Source organism: Papaver somniferum, chromosome 7, assembly GCF_003573695.1.
Source record: "Papaver somniferum cultivar HN1 chromosome 7, ASM357369v1, whole genome shotgun sequence".
Taxonomy (NCBI): domain Eukaryota; kingdom Viridiplantae; phylum Streptophyta; class Magnoliopsida; order Ranunculales; family Papaveraceae; genus Papaver; species Papaver somniferum.
In genome coordinates, this window is record NC_039364.1 from 218,776,840 (window position 1) to 218,799,597 (window position 22,758).

At 36.6% G+C, this 22,758-nt stretch overlaps 1 protein-coding gene across 3 annotated transcripts; it reads left to right on the forward strand.

Annotated features, from left to right (window-relative positions):
- Nucleotides 1–12,570: 12,570 nt before the first annotated feature.
- Nucleotides 12,571–21,545, forward strand: LOC113299591 (dihydroorotate dehydrogenase (quinone), mitochondrial-like). 3 transcript variants are annotated; one of them, XM_026548645.1, is made up of 15 exons: nt 12,571–12,963; nt 13,101–13,311; nt 13,420–13,535; nt 14,308–14,494; nt 14,616–14,807; nt 16,103–16,185; nt 16,547–16,870; nt 17,116–17,371; nt 19,420–19,500; nt 19,613–19,720; nt 19,809–19,838; nt 19,985–20,122; nt 20,362–20,399; nt 20,505–20,604; nt 21,107–21,545. In XM_026548645.1, exons 4-15 carry the CDS (start codon nt 14,435–14,437, stop codon nt 21,179–21,181), a joined length of 1,485 nt encoding a protein of 494 aa, XP_026404430.1. In that variant the 5' UTR covers nt 12,571–12,963; nt 13,101–13,311; nt 13,420–13,535; nt 14,308–14,434; the 3' UTR covers nt 21,182–21,545. The 3 variants fall into 3 exon arrangements, with proteins under 3 accessions (XP_026404430.1, XP_026404429.1, XP_026404428.1); XM_026548644.1 differs by lacking the exon at nt 13,420–13,535; XM_026548643.1 differs by lacking the exons at nt 13,101–13,311; nt 13,420–13,535 and having other exon boundaries at nt 12,589–12,963.
- Nucleotides 21,546–22,758: the final 1,213 nt, after the last annotated feature.

A 22,758-nucleotide genomic window follows, 5' to 3' on the forward strand; every position in this document is an offset into this window, starting at 1 on the left:
CAGCTCTTCTTTCTTCGTGTATTCTTCGTCTCAACGTTTCTAACGCTCCAATTTCCTCATCTCCATGAATTATTCCTTCATCTTCTTCTTGATTTCTCTCTACCTGTCTATGGTTTCTTGTTTGTTGCTCTTCTTCTACTTCTTCTGCTGAATTTGATTGCCAAGTGTGTATACTCACCCTATCATAATCTGTATTCCTTCCTTGTATTAGTGTTTGTTGAACTGGTGGTTGGATTTGATTTTCTATTTCTCATTCTAGTTGATTCTCCCATTTCACTTCTTTCCCTTCCAGCAATTTTCTTGCTTCTTCTAACAGTAGTTGGTTGTTCTGATGTATTTCTTCTTCTAGCCATTTCTTCAATGTTTAACGAATTGCAAGAAATTATGTAAAATTATGTAAAATTCTTCAATCATCAATCGTCCCTGTTTCTAGAGCCATTATGTAGTTGCAGGAAATCCTACACTACACCCCTCACAAGATTTCATTAACATTCAACTCATTTTAGATCAACAACCTTAATTTTATTGATGAATCTTTGAACAATCTTACAAGGAAAGATAAAGGAATCAAGAATAACCACTGCTCTAGATTTTCTCTCTCCTCTTTACTTGCTTCTCACTCAGAAAAAGATCTCTATATTCCTTTACAACTGAACGACTATTTATAGGGAAATACATAGTGGATGACAGCTAATCTGTCCTTTATTTTTGGATATGGCTTGCGACATTCTCGCAACCTTACGAATGTTAATCTCGCAAACTCTCTAATTTTCGCAGGACTATCACATCTTTCTCATGATTTTATCTGACGTCATTTATTATGTCATTTCTGGAATTATTCTGCGACGCTGTTGTATTGTGTTGTTGATAATTTCGCTGATGCATTATTGCTGCGAGATTCTGATCCTACAGATTAAACTATCAATATTCAGTAACCCATCAAATGAGCAATATTTGCTCAGATGGGATAGTAGTATTAATCAATTATCAATGTCTGATAATTCATTAATCGAGAAAGATTCGCTCAGGCGAGCAAGATCCGCTCAGGCGAGCAAGATTTGCTCAGGCTATTAATATTCATCATGTTGATTCAATTATCAACATGCATTCGAGAACTATACATATGTCCCAGCAGGCATGTTCAATCCATGTATCATAGAGCATTCGTCAATCATGCTCGATTCAACAAAATTGAGCCTCATCGTCTAATCAAGTCAACAACTGACTAATTAAATACACGTCTGCCTTGCAGACTCCACGTTCGCGAGACATCAATCACGTCACATGGGGTATATTAATTAGGGTTTTGATCTGGCGGCCTACTGCATGAGTGTTCATCCACGATGAGAAATGTGAGTAAGTCGTGAAAGCGGTTGAGGGAGTTAGCAAAGTAGTGGGCGGACAATCAACCAAGTCTCTGCACGACCTGGAACTGGTTTAACCACGATTTCCCACTTTCCCACTTTTTCACTCGAGCAACCGTCACACTTACTGGAGATCAATGTGTCTGTATTCTGGCAATGTAAATAAGTTTCTGAATTCACAAATGAAAAACAAGCTAACAATCTCAGTTATACGGGAATTACCACAAGAATCCTTATCTGAACAATCACTCTCAATTGAGCAGAATTCATACTTATTCGAACCCATCTGTTCATTTGCAGAAACCCACAACACATTCATAATCCTTGATCACCATTGATCTCACACACTTCTCAGCTTCCCTCTTACGGATCGACCCTCTTCCCTCTTTGTGACCAAATTGACTCTGGAACGACCATTGTCTTGGTTCAGGACGGAGTCCTACATATTGATCTCTCGAACTCAAAGCACTCATGTGCAGTGCATCTGTTTGAGGTTAAGAAGTTTTCTCGGTTGAGGAGTCCCGTCCGCACGGTCGTCTCTTCACTTTCCTAAAAAACCAGTAAATCGTTTTTTCCCATCAACAATGCGGCTCAACTAAAATCTAGATCCTTTGACCAAATTGTATTAAGATACAATTTTGAACTTTAATTTTCAGGCCATGTGTACCAGTTAAATCTATATTATGGGGATCATAGTCAACTGATGAGACATGATCAAAAACCTTCTAAGTTGTTGATTGTGGAACCTCATACATAACAAAACAAAAGGATTGAGATGAAATACTCTATCCCGGTAAGAGAGAGAGAGAGGGGAAAAGCGATTTTTGACTTTTTTCTTGCGATTTGGACTTTTCTAGGGCATAGATTTTTTCATCTGTAACTTGAATCTGATGGAAGGAACCTAAGATTCAATGTTATTCTTGTTTGGGTTTGATGTTTAATCGTGATCTCGCTCTCTGTTGAGATTCTTTTTTAACATTTGCATGGGTTTCTTCCTCGTTTGTTAACTCTGGTATGTGTTAACTTTTAAAATTGTTTTGATCGATTCAAGCATTTCCTATTCTTGTTTTTGTTTGTTTGATCAATACCTGTCCTATCTAGCAATCGTCTTTGTAATTCTTGTTGTTTTTTTTTCTTTTCTATTTAGTTTTAATTTCTCTGTGACTGTTTCTCTAGAGTTTAGTTTTCTCTTTTTGAATTGTAAGATTGATTAAGATGGATGGAACTTAATTCTCCCTGGTAAGTTCTACTCTAATCCCTGGTTTTTAGTTTTTTGGTTATCTCCTCTCCTTTAAAACACTAAGTCATATGAGTTTTCACGTCGCACGGTGAGTATAACACCCTCCTCAAATTAAATGAGATAAAAACTTTGAACTAAAGCAATTCCGGAGAGGACAAGTGGCGGAATTCTATTAGTCGGAGCATTAAAATTTGAATTACACTATGTTTACACCATGTATTTAACTGGCCGTTTGTAACACCGTTAGCGAAAACGTGGATATACAACACTGTGAGCATCTAAATAATTAGTTACACTTGGTTTACACCAAATACTTAAATGGACGTTACTAACACCGGTTAGGTAGACAATACATCCGTCCAAATTTAACCCTAACTGAGAAGAAATTCGCTGAAACCAGAGTTCTTCAACTGTCTACCGCCTCTCTCTATTCTATTTTCCTGCTGCAACAGAGCTCCATCAATTGCATCCTTTTTTCTCTACCTTCCCTTCTCCTCCTCTCTTCCTCTATCTATTTTCTTCCCGAGTTTTCCGATTATTTATGTTCAATTTTAGATCTCTATGTTGTTGATTTAAAGTTTCACAACTAGGGTTTTATGATTCGTAGAATTGATTGATGGACTAAGAAGAAGAATTATTTCGAGGTGAGATTTATGAAACCCTAGCTTGATTTCTTTGTCTTTTTTACTTGATTCGATGTTGATTGTTGCAGTTGCATAATATGTCAAAGTGTTTTTTCAATTTTATCTGTTTCGTGAAATGAAATCAGAAGCTTTCTTCATTACCCATGAGACTAATCGAAGCTGCAGCGAAGGGTTTGTTTGATATTTTTTATTCTTAAATTCTTCGGTTTAGAGAAGATTGATTCAATGGGCTTTGTATTAAGTTCTGAGATTCTTCGATTTAGGGAAGATTGATTGTTGTTTGATTGCCTAGATTTAAAGATTACATAGGTTAACTCTTAGGGTTCTACAATTCTGTTCATTGTGAAGTTTTGTAGAATTATGTAACTCACTTCTTGCTGCTCTGTCATCTGATGGGCACAACTGAGAAGGTGGACTAGGTGACAGAGAATACAATTATGTACCTGAACTGAAGCTGGTGTTGCTGTTGGAATGCAGTGATTAGATGTATGTTAGGTTGCAAGGATTGAGCTAAATTGCAGGCAAAACTGGATGGAGTGTGGTGCTGTTGCTTTGTGTTGGAATGTAAGAACTGCAGTAATGAGATTAGCAACCACTATTGTTTGTAAGCTTTCTTTAATCCTACTCTTTTAATTAATTTTATGTTCAGAATCGGCTTATGTTCCCTTTTGGTTTGTTGATTGTACTGGGTAACTCATATCTATAAAATTCTACCTAAAGTCCTTATGGAACTGAAGCAAAACTGATCACTTGCTTCCACCAACCTGGGCTGCTGAATTTCCTTAACTGGAATCCGTATTACAGTGTGATTAAACAAGATGGCCCTGTAATTATGATTCCTGATAATACAAGAAATAATTTAAAAGTTTGAAATTTATTTTATGGTTTTATTTTTACCATATTTGACAGTTCTGCTACCGCATACATAAAGAAAAGGGGAAAAAGATTATAAGCTGGTGGGGAAATTAAGTTAACCGAATCAACATAGAAACATTCTATAATTTGGTTACCAATTAGTCTGTTGTATGTAGTGATTTTTACTTATAATTATTGTTTGTCGGTCTTACGCATAGTGGGGTTTTGGTTAGATAGAAAATTGTGTTTGTCCTCATTTTAACGAGTTTCTATACTCAATTTGAAGTTATATGATGTTTTAGGGTTACACTATTTACATTGGACTTACTATTTAAGTATGTCGGATACCAGAATCGGATAAAGGGTCGTCAATTGTATGTCGTGTACTACGATTTGTTACATAGTAGTTGCTGCGATTGTTACTGGAATGACATATTTATGTCTGTATGTTTAGGGTATTTTACAGGCTAAGAAAGATGGCCCTGTAGCTATGAATCCTGATAATTCAATAAACAATTTAGAACTTTGAAATTTCATTTTATGATTCTAATTTCACTTCTTTTCTCATTTTCATGCAAAATTCAAATGGGAGGGAGACATTAAGGAAGCACCAGCTCTATATTTCCAAGTGTTCAGATTTGAGGAGTTATACTGTTCCTGTTGTAGCTGCGAGTTAACAAATGCAACCCAAAGATTAAGATGGCATATGTAGCTGAATTTAGTTAGTATTTATATGTTTAATCCTTGCTGTCTCCATAGGCCTATGCGATTAGACACATATATACTAACTCAATTCAGTTATACAATTTGACAAGTATTCTCCTGTCCGCAAACTGCGGACCATCTAAGGCATCTATTCATTATTAGGTACAACACAACTGAACTTCGCTTTGCTTGAGATGCGAAGCTGTTGTGGCAGTATCAGAGAATATTGAGAGGTACGACATACTGCATTTTATTTGAAAAAGGGTGCTCATCTGCTGGGATGAATTTCATTATCCGTACTGGGTATAATATACTTCTATGTAATCCTTAGTTTTTTTGCTTCAAATGAAACAAAATTTACTCTAACGAATATGTTCTTTTTTTAATCATGGAATTCTTTCTTTGGTAGAATGCTAGGATTGAGGGGGCCTTTTTGGTGGGATAAATAATGTGAAATGTTAATCTGTGGTGTTCCTGCAAGCAATAGACATGGGTTTTCATAGAAAACTATAGATTTCTATTCAGGATGCCGGAACTTATGCTGAGTTTGATTTAGGCTTCTATGCGAACCAGGGAGAGACCAGAGGCAGACATAAATCAACGAAATGTTAATTTACAGCAACATCAACAACAACGAAAATGAGAACAACCTCAGCAACAACAGCCATAGATACAACAACTCATAAATTTGAACATCTTATTCCTTCTTTTTAAGCATTAGTTAAACGCACAGGTGTAAACATGTAGTATTTGCTTATAGAGATGTTCATGGGGACAACAGAGGAGGTATGCTAGGCAGAGGTCGGAACGAGCAAGAAATATACAGAATTTGATGGTACAACAACTACAGCAGCAGCAGCTTGCAGGCGAGGATGCAAATGAAGATGTTGGAGATGCAAATGAGGATTGAGGATGTCAATTTCTTTTGTAGCTGAACATTATCATAGGTAGGCTTTAAAATGTTTATGAAATATTTGTAGAGCCTGAAACCCATCTAAACAGTATGGAACGCGTAATTTAGGTTTGTCATGGTAGCCAAAAACTAAAAAGCCTAAAACAATATCTTAGCTTGATGTATTGTTCTTTGCTTGCAAGAGATTTGTGTTTAAACTTAATTCATATATATTTGTGGAATTAGATGAAATTGTTTTTTCAATTAGATAATTAGTTTCGGGAACTTGCAGTCTGTGATGTGCTCGGCAGGAGTGAATATATACTTCTTCATTATTAAAAACCATGCAGATTATGATATTTTTTGAAGTTCCTTACCAGGTCCGCACAAATCAGTCTTTTAGTGATGAAATAATGATGCATGTTCATCTTTCCTTGGGAGACATTCTTTTACTACTATCTGGAGGCACATTCTTTTGTTGTTATAACGGTTGCCATGGCTATATTTGCACTTGGGCAAGAAAGTCCTAAATCGGTTCCTGAGTTGGTGAACCAAACTTCAATTCTTGAGCTTTTCAAAATCAATTTTGTCATTATGGAAGCCTATACCTTCCATTTTAATGGTAAAGTAGGTAATGCTATGTATTACTTGATATGGGTTTACTACATCACATCATCCTAAGCATGCATTGTTTGCCTCGCCCCACCAAATCAAAAATCCTATGCGACGAGGCTAGGCGAAGCCGAGCCATACCAAATTAAAAATGTATAAGAATGGGGCTAGGCGAAGCCCTACGACACCAAATGAAAAATGCATGACGGGATGAGGCGAAGTCGCATCATACCATATCAAAAATATGGTTAAAAGAAAAAGATGTCAAATATGTAGCACGGGCATAATCAAAAATCCCAAGTGACGGTGCGAGGCGAAGCCAAGCTACACCAAATCAAAAATCTTAAACATGCGTCGTGACGGGACGAGGCAAAAAGGTTTTCGGGTCCGCCCGGTGCGTAGCACGGGCACAAAATCTAGTTGCTTGTTTAATTGTTTTCTTTTTTTCCCAGTAATCTTAAGTAGGTTCTTTGTTTATGTAGCCTCCCTTTTCCCTTGTATGCTCTTCTCTTTGCTTAGAGTTGTGCACTTTCTTTCTGTGGTGTTTTTCATCTTAAATGGTTTTCAAATGATGTCCCTTTTGAGCTCTGGTCCTCTCAAAAGAGATTTTGCTTCAGTGGTAATGGAGAATTGTTCTGCTCTCAGAGAAGTATCTTTTGTTGCTTTAGATGCTTTGCCCTCTACAAATCATAAAGGAGAGTTACCTGCAATCAACCTCACTAACATTATGTATGAGAACGGGTTATCCCAATGGAAATTCAGCCTCATTGGGAGGCTTGATTTGAGCAAAATCAAATTAGAATAAGCTAAAAAGCAATTATCAAACAATGGAATGTGGAAGGCAAAGTCAAGGGCATTCCTATTGGAAGGTTTTTTTTTTTTTGTTATCAAGCTAGATAATGAAAATGCTAAGACTAGAATTTGGGCAGGCACATGGAAAGTTGCAAACTTAGAATTGCAAGTTAGAGATTGGGAGCCGAGATTTAATCTTGAAAATCAGAGAACATCCCTAGCAAAGGTTTGGATTAAATTTTCGGGACTAAGCTTGGAATATTGGACAGAGGAAAACCTGCTGGCAATGGCGAAAGCTTTCGGCAGACCCATCCAGGTAGATAAAAACACTCTTTTTATGAATTTTGGTTTCTTTGCTAGCGTTCTAGTTGAGGTGGATTTTGCTAATAAGATCCCGGATCGAGTTTGGGTGGGAGATAGTGATGACGAAAGTGACGTAGGATTTTGGCAACCCATGGAGATTCACAAAGTTCCTAAATTTTGCTCACATTACAAAATTGTGGGACATTTGCTCTTGGATTGTAGGCCAAGCAAAAAAGATGCAACTAATAAGATTGTGGATACTAGTTTTCCTAATGAGACTGTGGATACTAGCGTCTCTAATGAGATTGTGAAGAAGAAAAGGAGAAAGTCTAACAAAAGTAAGGAAACTCTTGTGTTAGAGGAGGGATAACAAGATTGTAAATGGTTGTTGATGAAAGTGCACCGCCGGCTAAAGAGGGGACAAGTACCTCTTCAACTAACCCTTCCGTTCCTCCAGGGTTTGAAAGACATAACAAATTTCATGGGTTGGAAGAAGAGGAGGAAGTGGATACCTCTCAATTAGATTAAAGGGGTAGCTCCTCAATGCCATCTTCATCCGAGCCAATTACAGGATCAACAAGAAAGTTGAGTTTAAAGTCTAAAGCAACTGGTTTATTTCCCAATGGGACCTTAAGTACAAAAAAGAAATTACTTCCCAAATCTTTAAGTACAAAAAAAAAATTATTTCCCAGAACTTTTGATGATCCTAATAAGATATCAGCAGTAAGTCTCAAGGAGTTAGGCTCCTTTATGGGATTAGATTTTCCTTCTTCGAGGAAAGTTTGTGAAGAAATGTTTAGTGGCCTTGAGAAAAATCATACATGCTTATCTGTTTAGGACGTGCAGGAGTCTCATAGTTGACAGTAGCCATTGTTTACATGTTACAATTTTAGTTGTTTTTAGATACGACGAGTTGTCTTTTCGCTAGTCGTTTCTTTTGCTTTTTTCTTTGTTGTTTTGCTGCTTTTAAGGGTTCTGGCTCTCCTTTAGTTATATGCGCCTGCACACATCTTGTGTGTCTCTAATATATTTTCTATTGACCGATCAAAAAAAAAAGGATTGAGATGAAGAGAATGTATTCCTACCTTGGACATGTGATATGTTTAAGGCGGTACTTTCGTAAGAACTCATTCATTTTATTTGAACTTTTGGCGGATTTCCTTGGCTTAGGGGTAACATTCGAATTGCTTATAACTTGTGGAACTAAAATAGTCAATATACCTTTGTTCAATGTGATTGCAAGATCTAAGATTTTATCACTTTTCCAAAATAAGATCATTGTAGACACATATACGGTTTCTTCAATGGAAGGGGACACAATACATGTATGTAAACTAGAAAGTGTTCTGAAAGACAAATATATGGGTGGAATGACACACGTCAATAAAATTTATAAGATTGTAAGGCGACATAAAAAGTGTAAGAAATGCATCCATAAATGCGTATTAAGACGGTTCTTCCAAATAAATGTTAGAAAAGGTAATCGAAAACTCACCCATACAACTGTTGAGAGATTTTGGGAGTCCACGGGCACATTTCATTTTCCTAAATTTGAAAAAGGCTTCACTCCCAATGATTTCACTTGGTTGACCGGTGTAGGAGTTGGAAAAGGAAAAGACCTAGAATGTTTAGAGTGGGCCGACGAGGAAGATAAAGAATTGTGTAGGGGTTATCTTTCAATTTATTTTCCTACATTTGTTGCATATATTAATGCTCGGCAAAATGCAAAGATAGATGATAATCAAGATGAGAAGGATGTAGGGATAGACAATATTAGGAAAGAAGAGGAAACATAAAAGGGTCTTGACATAATGACGTATTTGAAGCGCGGTGGTGGTGTTCCATGTGGTATTAAGTATGATTGGTTACTACTATTCGAAGATGAGAGTGTGGATATAGAACCATATTGGGAAGAGGTTACTCGTGTTTTTCTTTTATGGACAATTGGTCAAGTTTTTTTCCGGATAGTGGATCAATTACAAAAGTTGGATGGTTGGTTTCGTTTGAAGATTTACAAGATAAACGTATGTTTAATTGGGGAAGTCCCATATTGGCTAATCTTTACAAAGCCTTAGGCGATGTTAGTAGTGGGCGTCTCAACATCTTCAATGGCATGTGGAACGTGTTTGAGGTATGCATTACTACCCACTCGCCTTGTTTTATTTTTTGATGCAACCCTTTGGATGTTTTTATATTTTCTAATGTTACTTATCATTTTTTTATTTTTTTTTTGCTTTTGTAGTATTGGTTCTATTATTATTTTTATACTTTGGTTCCCGCAATTAAAGATAACTTACCGTTTTGGAAGGACGAATGGACCAAGATGAAGGTATTCAACAAGGATGAATTAGATATAGTTCAAGAAGATTTGGGTAGAAACTCAAGGTCCATATCTTGTAAGCAAGCAAACTTTAGATCAATAGAAGGAACAATATGGCAACCATGGGAGGGAAGTGTGCATGCCAATTATGAAGCCGCCCGTCTTAGTTTGAACTTATCAAGAGGAAGATGTGTTTTCTTGAGTATCGAAAACAAAAATGGGTATAGGTACTTGGGGGAGAGATGTTTGCGCCAAGTTACTGGGTAAATTGCAATTCCTCAACATCCACATCCGCAAGCATACGTGCGAGATATAGAAGGAGATGCCTACAATGAATGCCAAGCTTGGGAGAGTTGTGAGAACCATTACATAGTCACAAGTGTTGAAGACTATGTGGGTTGGTGGACTAAAGTCTATGTTGGGTTATACAAAGATATAGACATCGACCCCGAAAGCCAAAGCAAGTTGATTAGGAAGCGCAATCACGATGACATAGCTTCAACATCACATGTTCTACCCACTATTCCATATCCTCCTCCTATGCAAGTAAGATCATATGCATATGGATCACAAGAGAGTGATTTCTCATTGAAAAGAGAGAATGAGATGTTATGAGGAAAAGTTCAAGATCAAGAAATACAACTTCAAGATCAAGAAAGACAACTTTAAGAACTGAAAAGAGATAATGCATTACTACGGAGCAATTTCAATTCTCAGCCATGTTATGATCTGATGGCGTGCGGTCCTTCTTATCAAGATTTTCATGGCTTTTATTCTTCGAAAATTGTTAATGAAACTCAAGTTTCCCAATCAGTTGAGACCAACAAAGCTTCCAACATGACTATAGATGATATTATGGACATGATAGGTAATCAACCAAATGTTGTTTAGTGGACTTGTTTTTTAAGATGCATTTTGTGTATGGTGAAGTTGTTTTATTTTCATGTAGTTTCGGTTTGAAGGATATATAGATTTCGGTTTCTAAATGTTTATTCACATTTTCTTATACTTAATTTATGTTTGAGTATCAATGTTACTAATATTTTTAGTTTTAGATATATATATTTTTTTTGTATTGTTGTGGTTTTAGATAATTTTCTTGTATGACTATCAAACGAATTGCTAGAAGTGCCATCATATTTTTTTTTTCCTGCTATGAGATTTTTCTTGCCAGGTCCCCTTTGTTTCTTAGTTTGAGCACCATTGGTATTATTTGTACGAGTACCGCCTTCCATCTCACCATTGTTGTCAATATCTTCAACTACGACCGGTGGGGTTGGCGGTTCATCGGTGAATTTTGTGTAATCATAACCGGGTTCATGTTTGTATAATTCATAACATGCATCAAGGTCGAATGGTTTCTTATAAATCCTCAAGTACCCTATCCGAGCGTGAATCATCTACGATGCAAACATAAAAAAATTAATCCAAAATCATAGCAAAATAAGTAAAACAACAAACAAAAATACTTACCAAGTCTTCGGGTCCCAAACCACTCTTCCCTCGATAGTGTTTTCCGAGAATCCGGCAAATTGTTTCACATCTTTTTTAATTGCGCATATCCGATTTTCTAAGCCATCATTTTCTCTACCATTTGGATTACCTTTTGTTTTCTCTACGAATAAAGGAATAATTCGATCCTAATATCGATTGCTTTTTGACTAACACCTAAGCTACCATCACCCGTAATTGCAAGATGTGCTTCACAAATTGCTATGTTTTCCTCCGTGGTATAAATAATTTGTTGATTTCTAGGTTTCTTGGTCTTTGAGGTAGACATAGTTGTAAAGAAAGAAAACTAGTTGGGCAAAATAAGAATCAAGAGAAGAAACTGTGAGAAGAAGAAAACTAGTTGGTGTGAATTATCTGTTGAGAGTACTCGTATATATAGTGGAAAATAGAGTCGTAGGTTGCTCAACGATAACCTTTTGTTTTTGAAAAATTATGTATGCAGGCGGCTGATGTTATGCCTCCTTGATGAAACGGCTAATGTTTAGGTGTTTCCCTTTCTTTGTGGTTGAAGAGGTTGAAGTTCAGCCGTTTATGAACAGTAAACGATACATTTTCAGTCGTTTTTCTTGGGCGGATGAAGATCAGCCGTTCAGTGGAGACTTTCCAATACTCACTTATCTCAATAAGTACGCCAGTAATTTTGGGGGAAAGAGGACTCGATCAGTGCCCATAACAGCACCAGATGAGAGCAAAAAGAGTGAGACTCATTCATATTTGTTCTCAAACTGTGCCGTATGAACCCAATGTGGTAAACTATGGTCAGTGGTCCCTGAGGGGAAAATTAAGTAAAATGGGGAAAATGTAAAACACCCAGTAGACTTTAGCCACTTCAGGCATCACCATCACGAGGACATCAATACTGAATATTTATGGCTGAGAAGCACGCGATAGAAATATCTCTGTATCTCTCTTTTTCTTTTGGCGCTCGCCATTACATTGAGGCACAGAACCTAAAGTCTCTCATTGGGCCAACCGACCGGAGGGTCCGAAAGGCCCGTAAAAAAGGAGTCCCCTTTATGGTCATATTTTTGTCAAATGGATCCTAACAAATTTGATAAAAAGATTTTAAAAAAATTCTGTGTCAATTTTCAATATGGTCTGTTGATTCACTAACTTAAAAACAAGGAACTGATGCAAGCCGTTCATCTTGTAAGGGAATTCTGTGTGAAAATTCGATATCGTTCGTTGGATTGAACACGAATTTGATGGGAGCCGTTCATTTTAAAGGATTTCGGTGCAATATATCAGAAATTACGAGGGTTTATTATAAATTAATTAAATTTATAAGGATATGAAGTTAAAACATATATAAAAAATTTCACCCAGAAAAATTTCATTTCTCTCGATTCTTCTTCCTTCGAAATAGGTTTAGAGTGTTGCTGCGGTGATTTGGGAAGATCTGTTAACAGTTTGCATGTAGGATTTGAGAATCTGGTGCTTTGAGAGATCGAAGAAGAAAGAAGAGCAGATGAAGATGTTTCTGAATCTGTTGTAAAGAAGAAGTTGATGATTAAATTAGGAATTTTACAAAGTTAGGGTTCGAGAATAAATTGAGGATTTTCTCGATTTGGAGTTTGCTGTTGGAGTTTGATTAAACCTAACCTTCAATCTTCTTTAACTTCAGTCCAATCTCTATTCACAAAGTTACTCAATCATCGACGGAGGTCGAATTGATGTTTGAGATAACAGTGTCAAAATTGGGGGTTTTAATTTTTCTTCTCCAGGTAAACTAATTGAATTATTAATTTCAGTTCTTTGTTGGGGAATAATATGTTTAGATCATTCCCTTCAGTTTGGGTTTTATTAGATTCAGTCCGAATGCGATCACTTATACCTCTTTGAATTTTGATTTTGCAATCAGCTTGATTCACCAGAAGAAAAACTGCAGTTTGGTATTAATACGTAGGATAGATTCTTATTTGGACTCAAACGTAAAAGAATAATCTGAAAGCTCGGTTGTTCATATCACTAGCGATAGCTATGGCACTCTCAGTTCTACATTACTTTGGAATTCTTTAATTTTATATTGAAGACATCTTTGCAGGTTTTAATTTTGATTGTTGAACTTTAAGGTAATCAAATGATCCGAGTCTCCGAGTCTGATTTTAGATTTGAATTTTTACTGGAAATAGTTGAGTGGATCCAGGGAAAAAAAACTGACAGTAATTTGTTATATGCAGAGTGCTCATATATCATAGCATCTATCGTATTTGTTATATGCAGTCTAATATTTGCACTTCCACAAGTGTATACAGTGAAGTAGCACGCCAATCCATGAATTCTAACACAGTCTATAGTTGAGTGAATAGCTTCCCTGCACCTCTTAAGTATTCTAACACAGTCTCTATCATTTCAATCATGAAGAATAAATTGCAAGCCAAGCCATGAACATGAGAGTAACATGGGTTGGATGTCACAGTTGCTTGGTGGATAACATGGGCTTGGATTTTTGGTTTAATGGATCCTACACAAGCTTTGCAGACGATAAATTTTAGCCAAGTTATGCCATTTTTTAGGTTTTTTTTATACCATTATTATTACCAATTAGTCTGTTTTTTCGTTGCACCTGAATTTGTTTGGTGTACGCTAGTTGATCTAGAAACTCAAATACTTGGCCTTTCTTGGTTATGCCTTCATAGCAGTAAGAAGACCCTTGCGCTTCTTGAAAAACAAGCTATTTTATTACTTATTGTCTTTGTATATTTACTGCACCAACATGAATCATGTAACTGTTTTTGTCTTCCTTGATTAACTGAGTTACTGAAATATGATTTTGGGGAAAATGTACATAATTGTAGATATGATTTTGGGGAAAATGTACATGATTGTAGCTATGAGCTCTTCTAAGCATATGAAGCGCAGGTGTATTTAGTAAATTGACTATGAAAATGCATATATAGTAACAGAAGTGTGTAGATGGTTAATATGTTCTATGTTTCATGTATAGTTGTAGTAACCGATAAGTGATACTAGCCTTGTACACTTGGGCATATTTTGCATTCTTACCGTGTTTACAACCAGGAGTTTTAACTAACTGCATTTTTGTTCTTGTCTTCTTTTTTGGGCAGGTGTATCTCAGGGTGGAATTGTCGTGGAACGTAGTAGTGTCTGCCAAGTTGGTCTAAAAAGGAAGTGAGGAAATGCAGAGTAGAACGTAGTAGTTCTTCGGTCGGCCCACCCACCGTGGCAACGGTTATGCTAGTTACCTCTTACATCCCAAATCCAACAAAACCTCCACTTCCAATATTCAGAAAAGTAAAAGAAAAAAAACTAAACCTTCTCCATTATTGCCTCTCACATTTGCTTGGACAAAAAGAAAAAAATAAAAAAAAAAGTTTTTTTTATTTGTGCGAAAAGATTGATTTTTTTTTATTAGGGTTTTGAGTTGGAGACAGAAAAACTGTTAGCTTTCATGGCGGCAAGGGCTTCTAGGAATTTTATTAAAGATTTATTATATCAAAATGCAAAGATTGGAGCTCTTGGTGGTGGTGGAGGAGGATTAGGAGCTGTTAGACATTCAAGTTCTGTTCCTAAAATTCGTCCCAAAATTCCTCAGTTATCAAAGAAAGTATGAGCTTCTTTTGGTTTATTCAATTCTGGGTTTTGTTTTCTTATTAATTCTGAGGTTATGGGGTTTGATAATTGTGTACTTTGTAGTCAATTAGATTTATTTGTTGCAAAAAGGTCAATCCTTTATATTGTTGGTGCAATACGTTGGGTTTGGGAAATTTATGCTTAATTTTGAATTATGGGTTTGCGGTTGGGTACTATTAGTAACTTCAATTTTTGGCTTGAGGGTTTTATTTGATGTCACAGTCTAGCATTCAGGTAGAGAAGTTGTATGTGTGATTCACACCTATGCTGTTTTATTCTCATGTGGTCGTCTTATGTTTGATTTTAACAGTTTTAGTCTGGATATGGAATTGTTAGAGTAGACTTCTCTATATGTCTTGGCATTTCACTGAATTAGCTTCTCTAAGCTCTGTTAGGTGCTCTCTCTTACCTAGAAGACAACCTTTGGGGCCGTAGGAGCTGGTTCCATTTGTGCTAATTCATTTCCTCTTGAGTTCGATAGCACCTTGGAAGTTGTTTGGTTTACAGTTTATACCTATCACATCTTCTCGAGTTCTTTTCAATGTAGTGATGAATCTGGCTCAGGCTCAGGCTCAGTGCCGCATCAACCATGCCAGTACTTGTCTTCACTAACTAACCTGTCTATAATCAGGAATATCCTTCCGTTGTGGTTACATCTGAATCACAAGAATACAAGATCACTTCCTTATAGTCTGAAATCCCACATAGGGGTTATTACTAGACAGGTTGTTTGTATTCTTTACTGAATATGGTCCAACTAAGAAGTTGGGTTCTTGTTCTTTTTATGTTCCAAGGATTCTGTTTGAGGCATTTATAGTTGAGGCATTTATAGTTGAGTCTTTATGGCAAGTAATTGGCTGAAACAATTAGTCTGCTAAGAAATAGGATGTGGATATATTGTTCATTTTGGCTGCCGAGACACCTCTGAACTTTGTTTTTGCAAGAAAAGTATGGTTTCCTTACTTTGCATTTGTTTGTGCGGGTTGCAATGTTAAGGTTTTATTGTTGCTGTTCACATATATCAAAACAATAAATAGATGTTGTACAGACCTTTCTTATCCCGTGTACAGTTGATTTCTTTCTCACTAGATGATTTCGTCTTTGTTTGTGGGGATTTGTCAATTGTAGTTATCATTGACTTCATATCATTCTTTTGATGTCTAATCTTAAAAACCAGCCAAATAAGAAAACAGAAAAACAAGTACAATTGTTTTACTGAAATACATGCTTGTTTTACTTCTAATTTTTCCATATGTGTTTGCACTGTAGGGAAGAATCTTTACAGCAGCCTTTTTAGGCATAGTTATTTCTGGAGGGGCTTATGCGAGTACTGTGGATGAGGCAACTTTCTGGTATTGTTTTTGTCTCTTCGTTTAATCCAAACACTTATTCCTTAATTTCACAAAACATTGTAATCCATTATTGTAGCATTATAAATTTACCGAACAGTTTTTTGCTGCTAGGCAGTTCTTCTCTCTGATGTAGTGATTTTTATATATTTGGTTCTTATGTCGCTATACTTTCTAGGGTTGTACTTGAACACGAACTGTTTTTACTAAAAGAGGGACGCTGCTTTCCCATCAGTTTTACACATTTTAATCAGCTTTTGCTGATAACTTATTCCGCAAACAGCCAGCTTAATGCATGTCTCAAAATGGTTTTGTTTAATTGTTCTGTTAAAGTATTTATGGAAGTGTTTTCTATTTGGTGCAGTGGGTGGCTATTTTCAGCAACAAAGCTTGTGAATCCATTCTTTGCCTACCTCGATGCTGAGACTGCTCATCGTTTAGCTGTTGCAGCAGCAGCTCGTGGTTGGGTCCCAAGAGAGAAGAGGCCGGACCCATCCATATTGGGGATGGATGTGTGGGGTCGGAGGTTTTCGAATCCGATAGGTCTTTCTGCTGGTTTTGATAAGAACGCCGAGGCAGTTGAAGGTTTATTAGGGATGGGTTTTGGATTCGTAGAGATTGGCTCTGTAACTCCTGCTCCGCAGGATGGTAATCCAAAGCCTCGAATTTTTAGACTGCGAGAGGAAGGGTAAGTATTGTATTTGCTATAGTTAATAAGCTCGACGGTTATATAAAAAGCAGATATACAAACATTTAGTTAATAAGGCTTGCCGAACACTTCGTCTGCAAAATAATAATAGCTTGTTTCCAAATTTGTTTTTGCTCATTGAGAGTCCTGCTCGGCTTTCTGTAGCTCAAGTTCCTTAAGCAACTATATAGACAAGTTTCTTCTTGTTCTGTTCCTTAATATGTCAAAATGATTGGTGTTGGCAGAGCTATTATAAATAGGTGTGGATTTAATAGTGAAGGCATTGTTGCTGTTGCAAAGAGATTGGGTGCTCAGCATGGTAAAAGGAAGCTGGCTGAAACTTCAAGCACTGCACCCGTGTCCAGTGACGAAGTCCCTCATGGAGGAAAAGCAGGTCCTGGCATTTTGGGTGTCAATCTTGGCAAGAATAAGACTAGTGAAGATGCTGCTGCGGACTATGTTCAAGGAGTTCACACATTGTCTCAGTACGCCGATTACTTGGTAAGTATACTTTTCTATTCTGAACTCACAACATAGTGTACACTGGGTACTTTGGGATTTCGACTCCAGAGTTGGTGATTCAGTTTTCTGCAGTCATTTCAAGTAAATGAAAAGGGATAATTAGAGTTTAGTACTCAGGTTTTGACCAACACTAGGCTTTGGTCTAACATTTGTCCAACGTTAGGGCTTGGTATCTGGACTAGACGTTGACCCGCGTTGACTAGGTTAAGTCCTAATTTCTGTTTAGTAATTATTAAAATTTTTATATAAAGTATAATTATTAAAGAGTTTACTAAGGTATCCTTTAATTTTCCTAGTATTTACAAAAATATGAACTTGTTCTTTTAGCTGAAATTTATGTCTCTTGATTCACCACTTATCCCTTCTCCTCTACAGATTCTTGAACATCACAACCCAAAGGAACACGACCCAGCTTCTAATTCTCTCATTGTTCACATCAAAAACACCACCAGAATCCAAAAAAAAAAAAAAAACCCACCAGAATATCAAATCGAACAAGATCCAGCTTCTAATTCTCCCATTTTTCACACCGAAACACCACCAGAATCAGACACTAATTCATCAACAAAACCGTAAATCAACCACCATCTTCGATTCAACCACAATCCTGCAAATCCCATTAGACTCATCCCCTATTTGTTCGAATCTTCATCCTTGTTCTCCTCCACCAAAACCCATCTCTAATATCTGCAAACAGTAAAAACCCATCTCAACTGCAACAATCGCAAAAACCCATCTCAATTTTAGTTGAGATTCAATATGAATTTCAATTAAAACCCATACTGAATCGATTCTATCATCAACTCCTGTCATGAATCTCAACTGAAACCCCTATTGAATCTCAGCTGAAACCCTTATTGAATCGATGTCATGAGCTCAAATTGAAACCAAAAGAAGAATTGAAACCCTAATTTCAGTTTTCATTTGAAACTGCAATTCTTCAAAACATCAAAACCCTAACTGAACTGTAATCAACTCTGCAAAAATAATAGTAAATCACATAACCTCGCCTTCTTCTTTCGTCAAAATCGAACCCTATATTTTAAATCTCTGCAACAATAGTTTTCTTCATCATCTAATCCAATCAAATCCAGTTCTCATATATTTATGTGATGGGTTTCAACGATAAAAACAAGAAGAAGAAAAAACAGCAGAGCACGGAAATTACGGAGAAACTGGTAATAGCAGGGAAGAAGAGGAAAGAAGAGGCTGGCCGGCGTGAATAAACCAGATGTATATATGAAAAAGAGAATGGATTAACAAGACCGTAGGCTGAATTGTTAAGATTGTACCATTAGATCCTAGCCAGGGGTGAACTTGTAAACTCATAATTTTATAGTTTTCTTATTTCTTAAAATTACTTAAAATGTGGTCATAAATGGTCAATGTAGGTCAACGTCCAGTCCAGGTACCAAGCCCTAACGTTCGACAAATGTTAGACCAAAGCCTAGTGTTGGTCAAAACCTGAGTACTAAACTCCAATTATCCCAAATGAAAATTAGTGGAGATTGCATCTTCATTCATAGGTTAGAAATATATGACAACATAGATTAGGGTGATGATCATCTTCATGGCAAGGAGAACATTGTTACTACATCAACTCCATATGCATCATACACGATTTTTGCTTCTTATACTCTAATAGCTAATACCTAGTTGAAGAGTTTTTTTTTTTTTAATATGTATAAGCACTACTTAAATATGTTGAACTCCTTAAAGGAGACACATAATGCATAATACACACTGTTTGCTTAAAGAGTAAAGATGAATCAGCTGGGAAGCACTCACTAACAAATAGATACTGAAGTTACGTTTCTTTGGACTACTCTAGAATAGATGTTATCTTGCATCTTCCACGCTTGGGTGATTGGCATGTGTCTGAGATTCATTTCTATCTTCAATTCTTCATATTTTTAGTATGTTTCTGAGGTCTCCATGACGACGTGTCACATAGATATTTGCATGGATTTTCGATTGTGTGTACAGAAAACATTAGATTGCGTGTTTGATATTAAATTTATATGCAGGTTATCAACATTTCATCACCAAACACTCCAGGGTTGCGTAAGCTTCAAGGACGAAAACAACTTAAGGATCTTGTTAAAAAGGTTGGTTCTCCAGCTACGAGTTTACTGATTATCCTCTCCAGTTCCTCATGGGTTATACTATCGATCCTACAATTACTGCTTCTTATTAGTCATAACTGAATTATTTGCCAAGGTTCAAGCTGCTCGCGACGAAATGCAATGGGGTGAGGAAGGCCCTCCTCCACTGCTTGTGAAAATTGCTCCAGACTTGTCCAAGCTAGATCTTGAAGATATTGCAGCGGTGTGCAGCCTACTATGACCTCAGATGTTCTTTCTTTTTCCCTTTTCACCAATAATATCTCTTTTATGGTTTAATCATTTTATTTCAGGTTGCTTTGACACTCCGCTTGGATGGATTGGTAAGTTACTAATTTTCATTCTTTTGACCATATTATCCTTTTAAAGCTTCAGTCAATGTTCTCCTGTCCATGCTTCAATGTGAAGAAATACGGGGCTTATCATTTCAGTAGAAATTAATGGTCAATTCTTCACCTTTCCCTCTCAGATCATAACTAATACAACCATTGCAAGACCAGATCCAGCTAGTAAGAACCCAGTTTCTGAAGAAACTGGTGGTTTAAGTGGGAAACCTCTATTTAACCTGTCAACCAACGTGCTCAAGGACATGTATCTTTTGACAAGGGTAAGTTTATGAACTATATCTACACAGTCGGCACTTTTCTGATATTCAAGATTATGATTCCTCACGGCTTAAGTTCAATTAGAAAAAAAATTTTGAGTGCAAAGATAATTTGATCAGTTTAGTACAGTGTCTTTGAAAACTATAGAGTGCCAACGTCGAATTGTAATTTCACCTATTTATTCTCTGACCATGTTTTACTTTTCTCTTGGAACTTATGGTTTGTTATTTTCCTATTCCAGGGAAAGATTCCTCTTATTGGTTGTGGGGGAATTAGCAAGTAAGTGTATAAAATTTACAGCATCCTGTGTCTGTCAATTTTATTGTTATGTCTACTATTTGTAAGTAAGTAGCTGAACATGTTCTAAATACTATCTTAATCCAGTGGCGAGGATGCATATAAGAAGATACGTGCTGGAGCATCTCTAGTTCAGCTTTACACAGCTTTTGCCTACGAGGGACCTGCTCTCATTCCCCAAATGAAGGTGCTTCTTTAAATCAAAAAAAATATTATTTTCCTTCTCAGAACTTGCTATGTATGAATATACTATGATTCTGGAACTGCTCTGCATATTTTCCTTCTCAGAATTTGCTATATATGAATATACTATGCCCCACCTTTTTCTGGAACTGCTCAACGTTGGGGTTGATCTTTATGACCCGCGAGGATGATCAGTCGTTGTGTAAAATTCTCTAGGATGATTTAGATATGGCCCATAGAGTTTTCACGAGGTCCATAATTTTTCTCTTGCATCTTTTTGTATATTTGTATTAGTGGTCATTAAAAGCTGTTGTTTGTAGTAATGATATCCACATTGCTTGCATCGGCATGGCACTGAGTCACCACCCAAACAGGATTTGCTCATTACCCCATCCCTTTTTATTTCTTGTTTAAGTGATTAGTTAACATTTTTGTTTGTAAAACTCTTGTATTTTGGTGATTAATTAGCTTTTTGGTATGTAAACTGTTGTTTTTTTTAAATCCAGGTTGAATTGGCAGAGTGCTTAGAAAGGGATGGATTCAAGTCAATCGCAGAAGCTATTGGTGCAGATTACAGGTAGTTCTGTATCTTAGGAGAACTAGACAGAAGAGCTTGTCCCTTTTTGAACAATTCAAGGGCCAACACCCCATAAATATATACCAATACAACATGAATTGGATTTCAAAAATCTTTTGGTAGTCCTTTCTTAAATTTAGGTTTTTTGCTAAATTGTCATTCACCTTCGGTATAGTTCTTATATTTCCTTCTCAATGTAGTGACAAAATTTTGACATCCTTCTGGGATTCTGAGATGTACAAACCCGAGTGGCTTCAAAATGATTTTTCTCTTGTAAATTATTACATTTACCCCGCGGACCGTTCTGTTGTGCAAACGCCTGGAAGTTTCCTTTTTAAACTTATAAACGAGCACATATGTTTCAGTCTAGAGGTGCTAAGAAAGCAATTTTTCTGGGCTGGACAGTTTAGCTTGCCTTGTAAAGGCTAGATGTGGTTTTATTTTTAATAATTCAGAGTTAATGCCTGAGTATTTTGTTGGGTGATGATTACAGCTTAGTTAAACTTTAGATCTTTTAAGCCTTCTGGTCCATTTATTTCCAAGATTTTGCTAGCAAGATGCCTAGTTATATTACATGAAATGATTCAAACACGCCAACACCAATTGTTTGTCAGTTTGGTGCACTAAACTGACAAACACCGAATAACAAATTTTGTAATCCTCGATCAATCTCCGATGAACAACATTGTAATTCTTTGGTAAAACGGAGATGAAACATTAAATGGACCATATAATTAACTTGGCAACTAGGGCCGCGGACGAACGACGGTCAATGTAGCGAATAAAAAACCTGCACACGCCAGTTACGGTTGCTTGTTAAAATTAGCAACAGCTAATGGCGCATGCTTAATATTACGGTTGCTTGTTAAAATTAGAACAGCTAATGGCGCATGCTTAATGTGACGAATAGCTGCCAAGTGCCATCTCAGAATTGACGGTTCATTTCTTAACTGTTCATTTTCAGCTTTTAAATAAATGCTCCAAATGAAATCGATTTCCCGGTAAAGTAAATAAATGTCGAAGCAGAGAGAGGTTGAGATAGAGAGAGGTTTGTAACTTTGTCGCTAGGCCTGTCAATATATGTCCGATATCCGGAATCCGTTTCCGATTATTCGAGATCCTATAGGATTTTATCCGTTTTATCGGATATCGGATAAAAAAAATTATCGGATATTTCTTCCTTAACCTATCTATATCGGATTAGGCTATATCCGTTTGGTTAACATCCGATATCCGATAGAATTAGGGGTATAATTGTAATTTCATCTATTAATCGATTATCACTGCCTGGATTGAGTGGATTCAGTCGAGAACCGAGTCATTTTTTTCGTTTTCTTTTTTTCCTTCTCTTCTCTTCTCAGTTCTCAATCGATCACTCTCTGTCTCTCCCGATCAATCACTCACTCAGTTGCTTTGCTTATCAATCAGACAATCACTCACCCACTCAATCAGGTACTTCTATTTCCATATTCGATTTTTGTGTTCGATTTTCATGAAATTAGGGATTTGTGGTTTCTGTCTTGCAAAAAAATTTAGGGTATGATGAAATTAGAGAAAGATTTGAGATGGGTTTATTCTTAA

What these genes read in the sequence shown, in the direction of transcription:
- LOC113299591 (XM_026548645.1), top strand. Translation starts at nt 14,435, where the DNA reads ATGCTAGTTACCTCTTACATCCCAAATCCAACAAAACCTCCACTTCCA. An exon ending in TTCCTCAGTTATCAAAGAAA is followed by an intron (nt 14,808 to 16,102) that starts GTATGAGCTTCT and finishes TTTGCACTGTAG; the next exon opens with GGAAGAATCTTTACAGCAGC. An exon ending in TTTAGACTGCGAGAGGAAGG is followed by an intron (nt 16,871 to 17,115) that starts GTAAGTATTGTA and finishes TGGTGTTGGCAG; the next exon opens with AGCTATTATAAATAGGTGTG.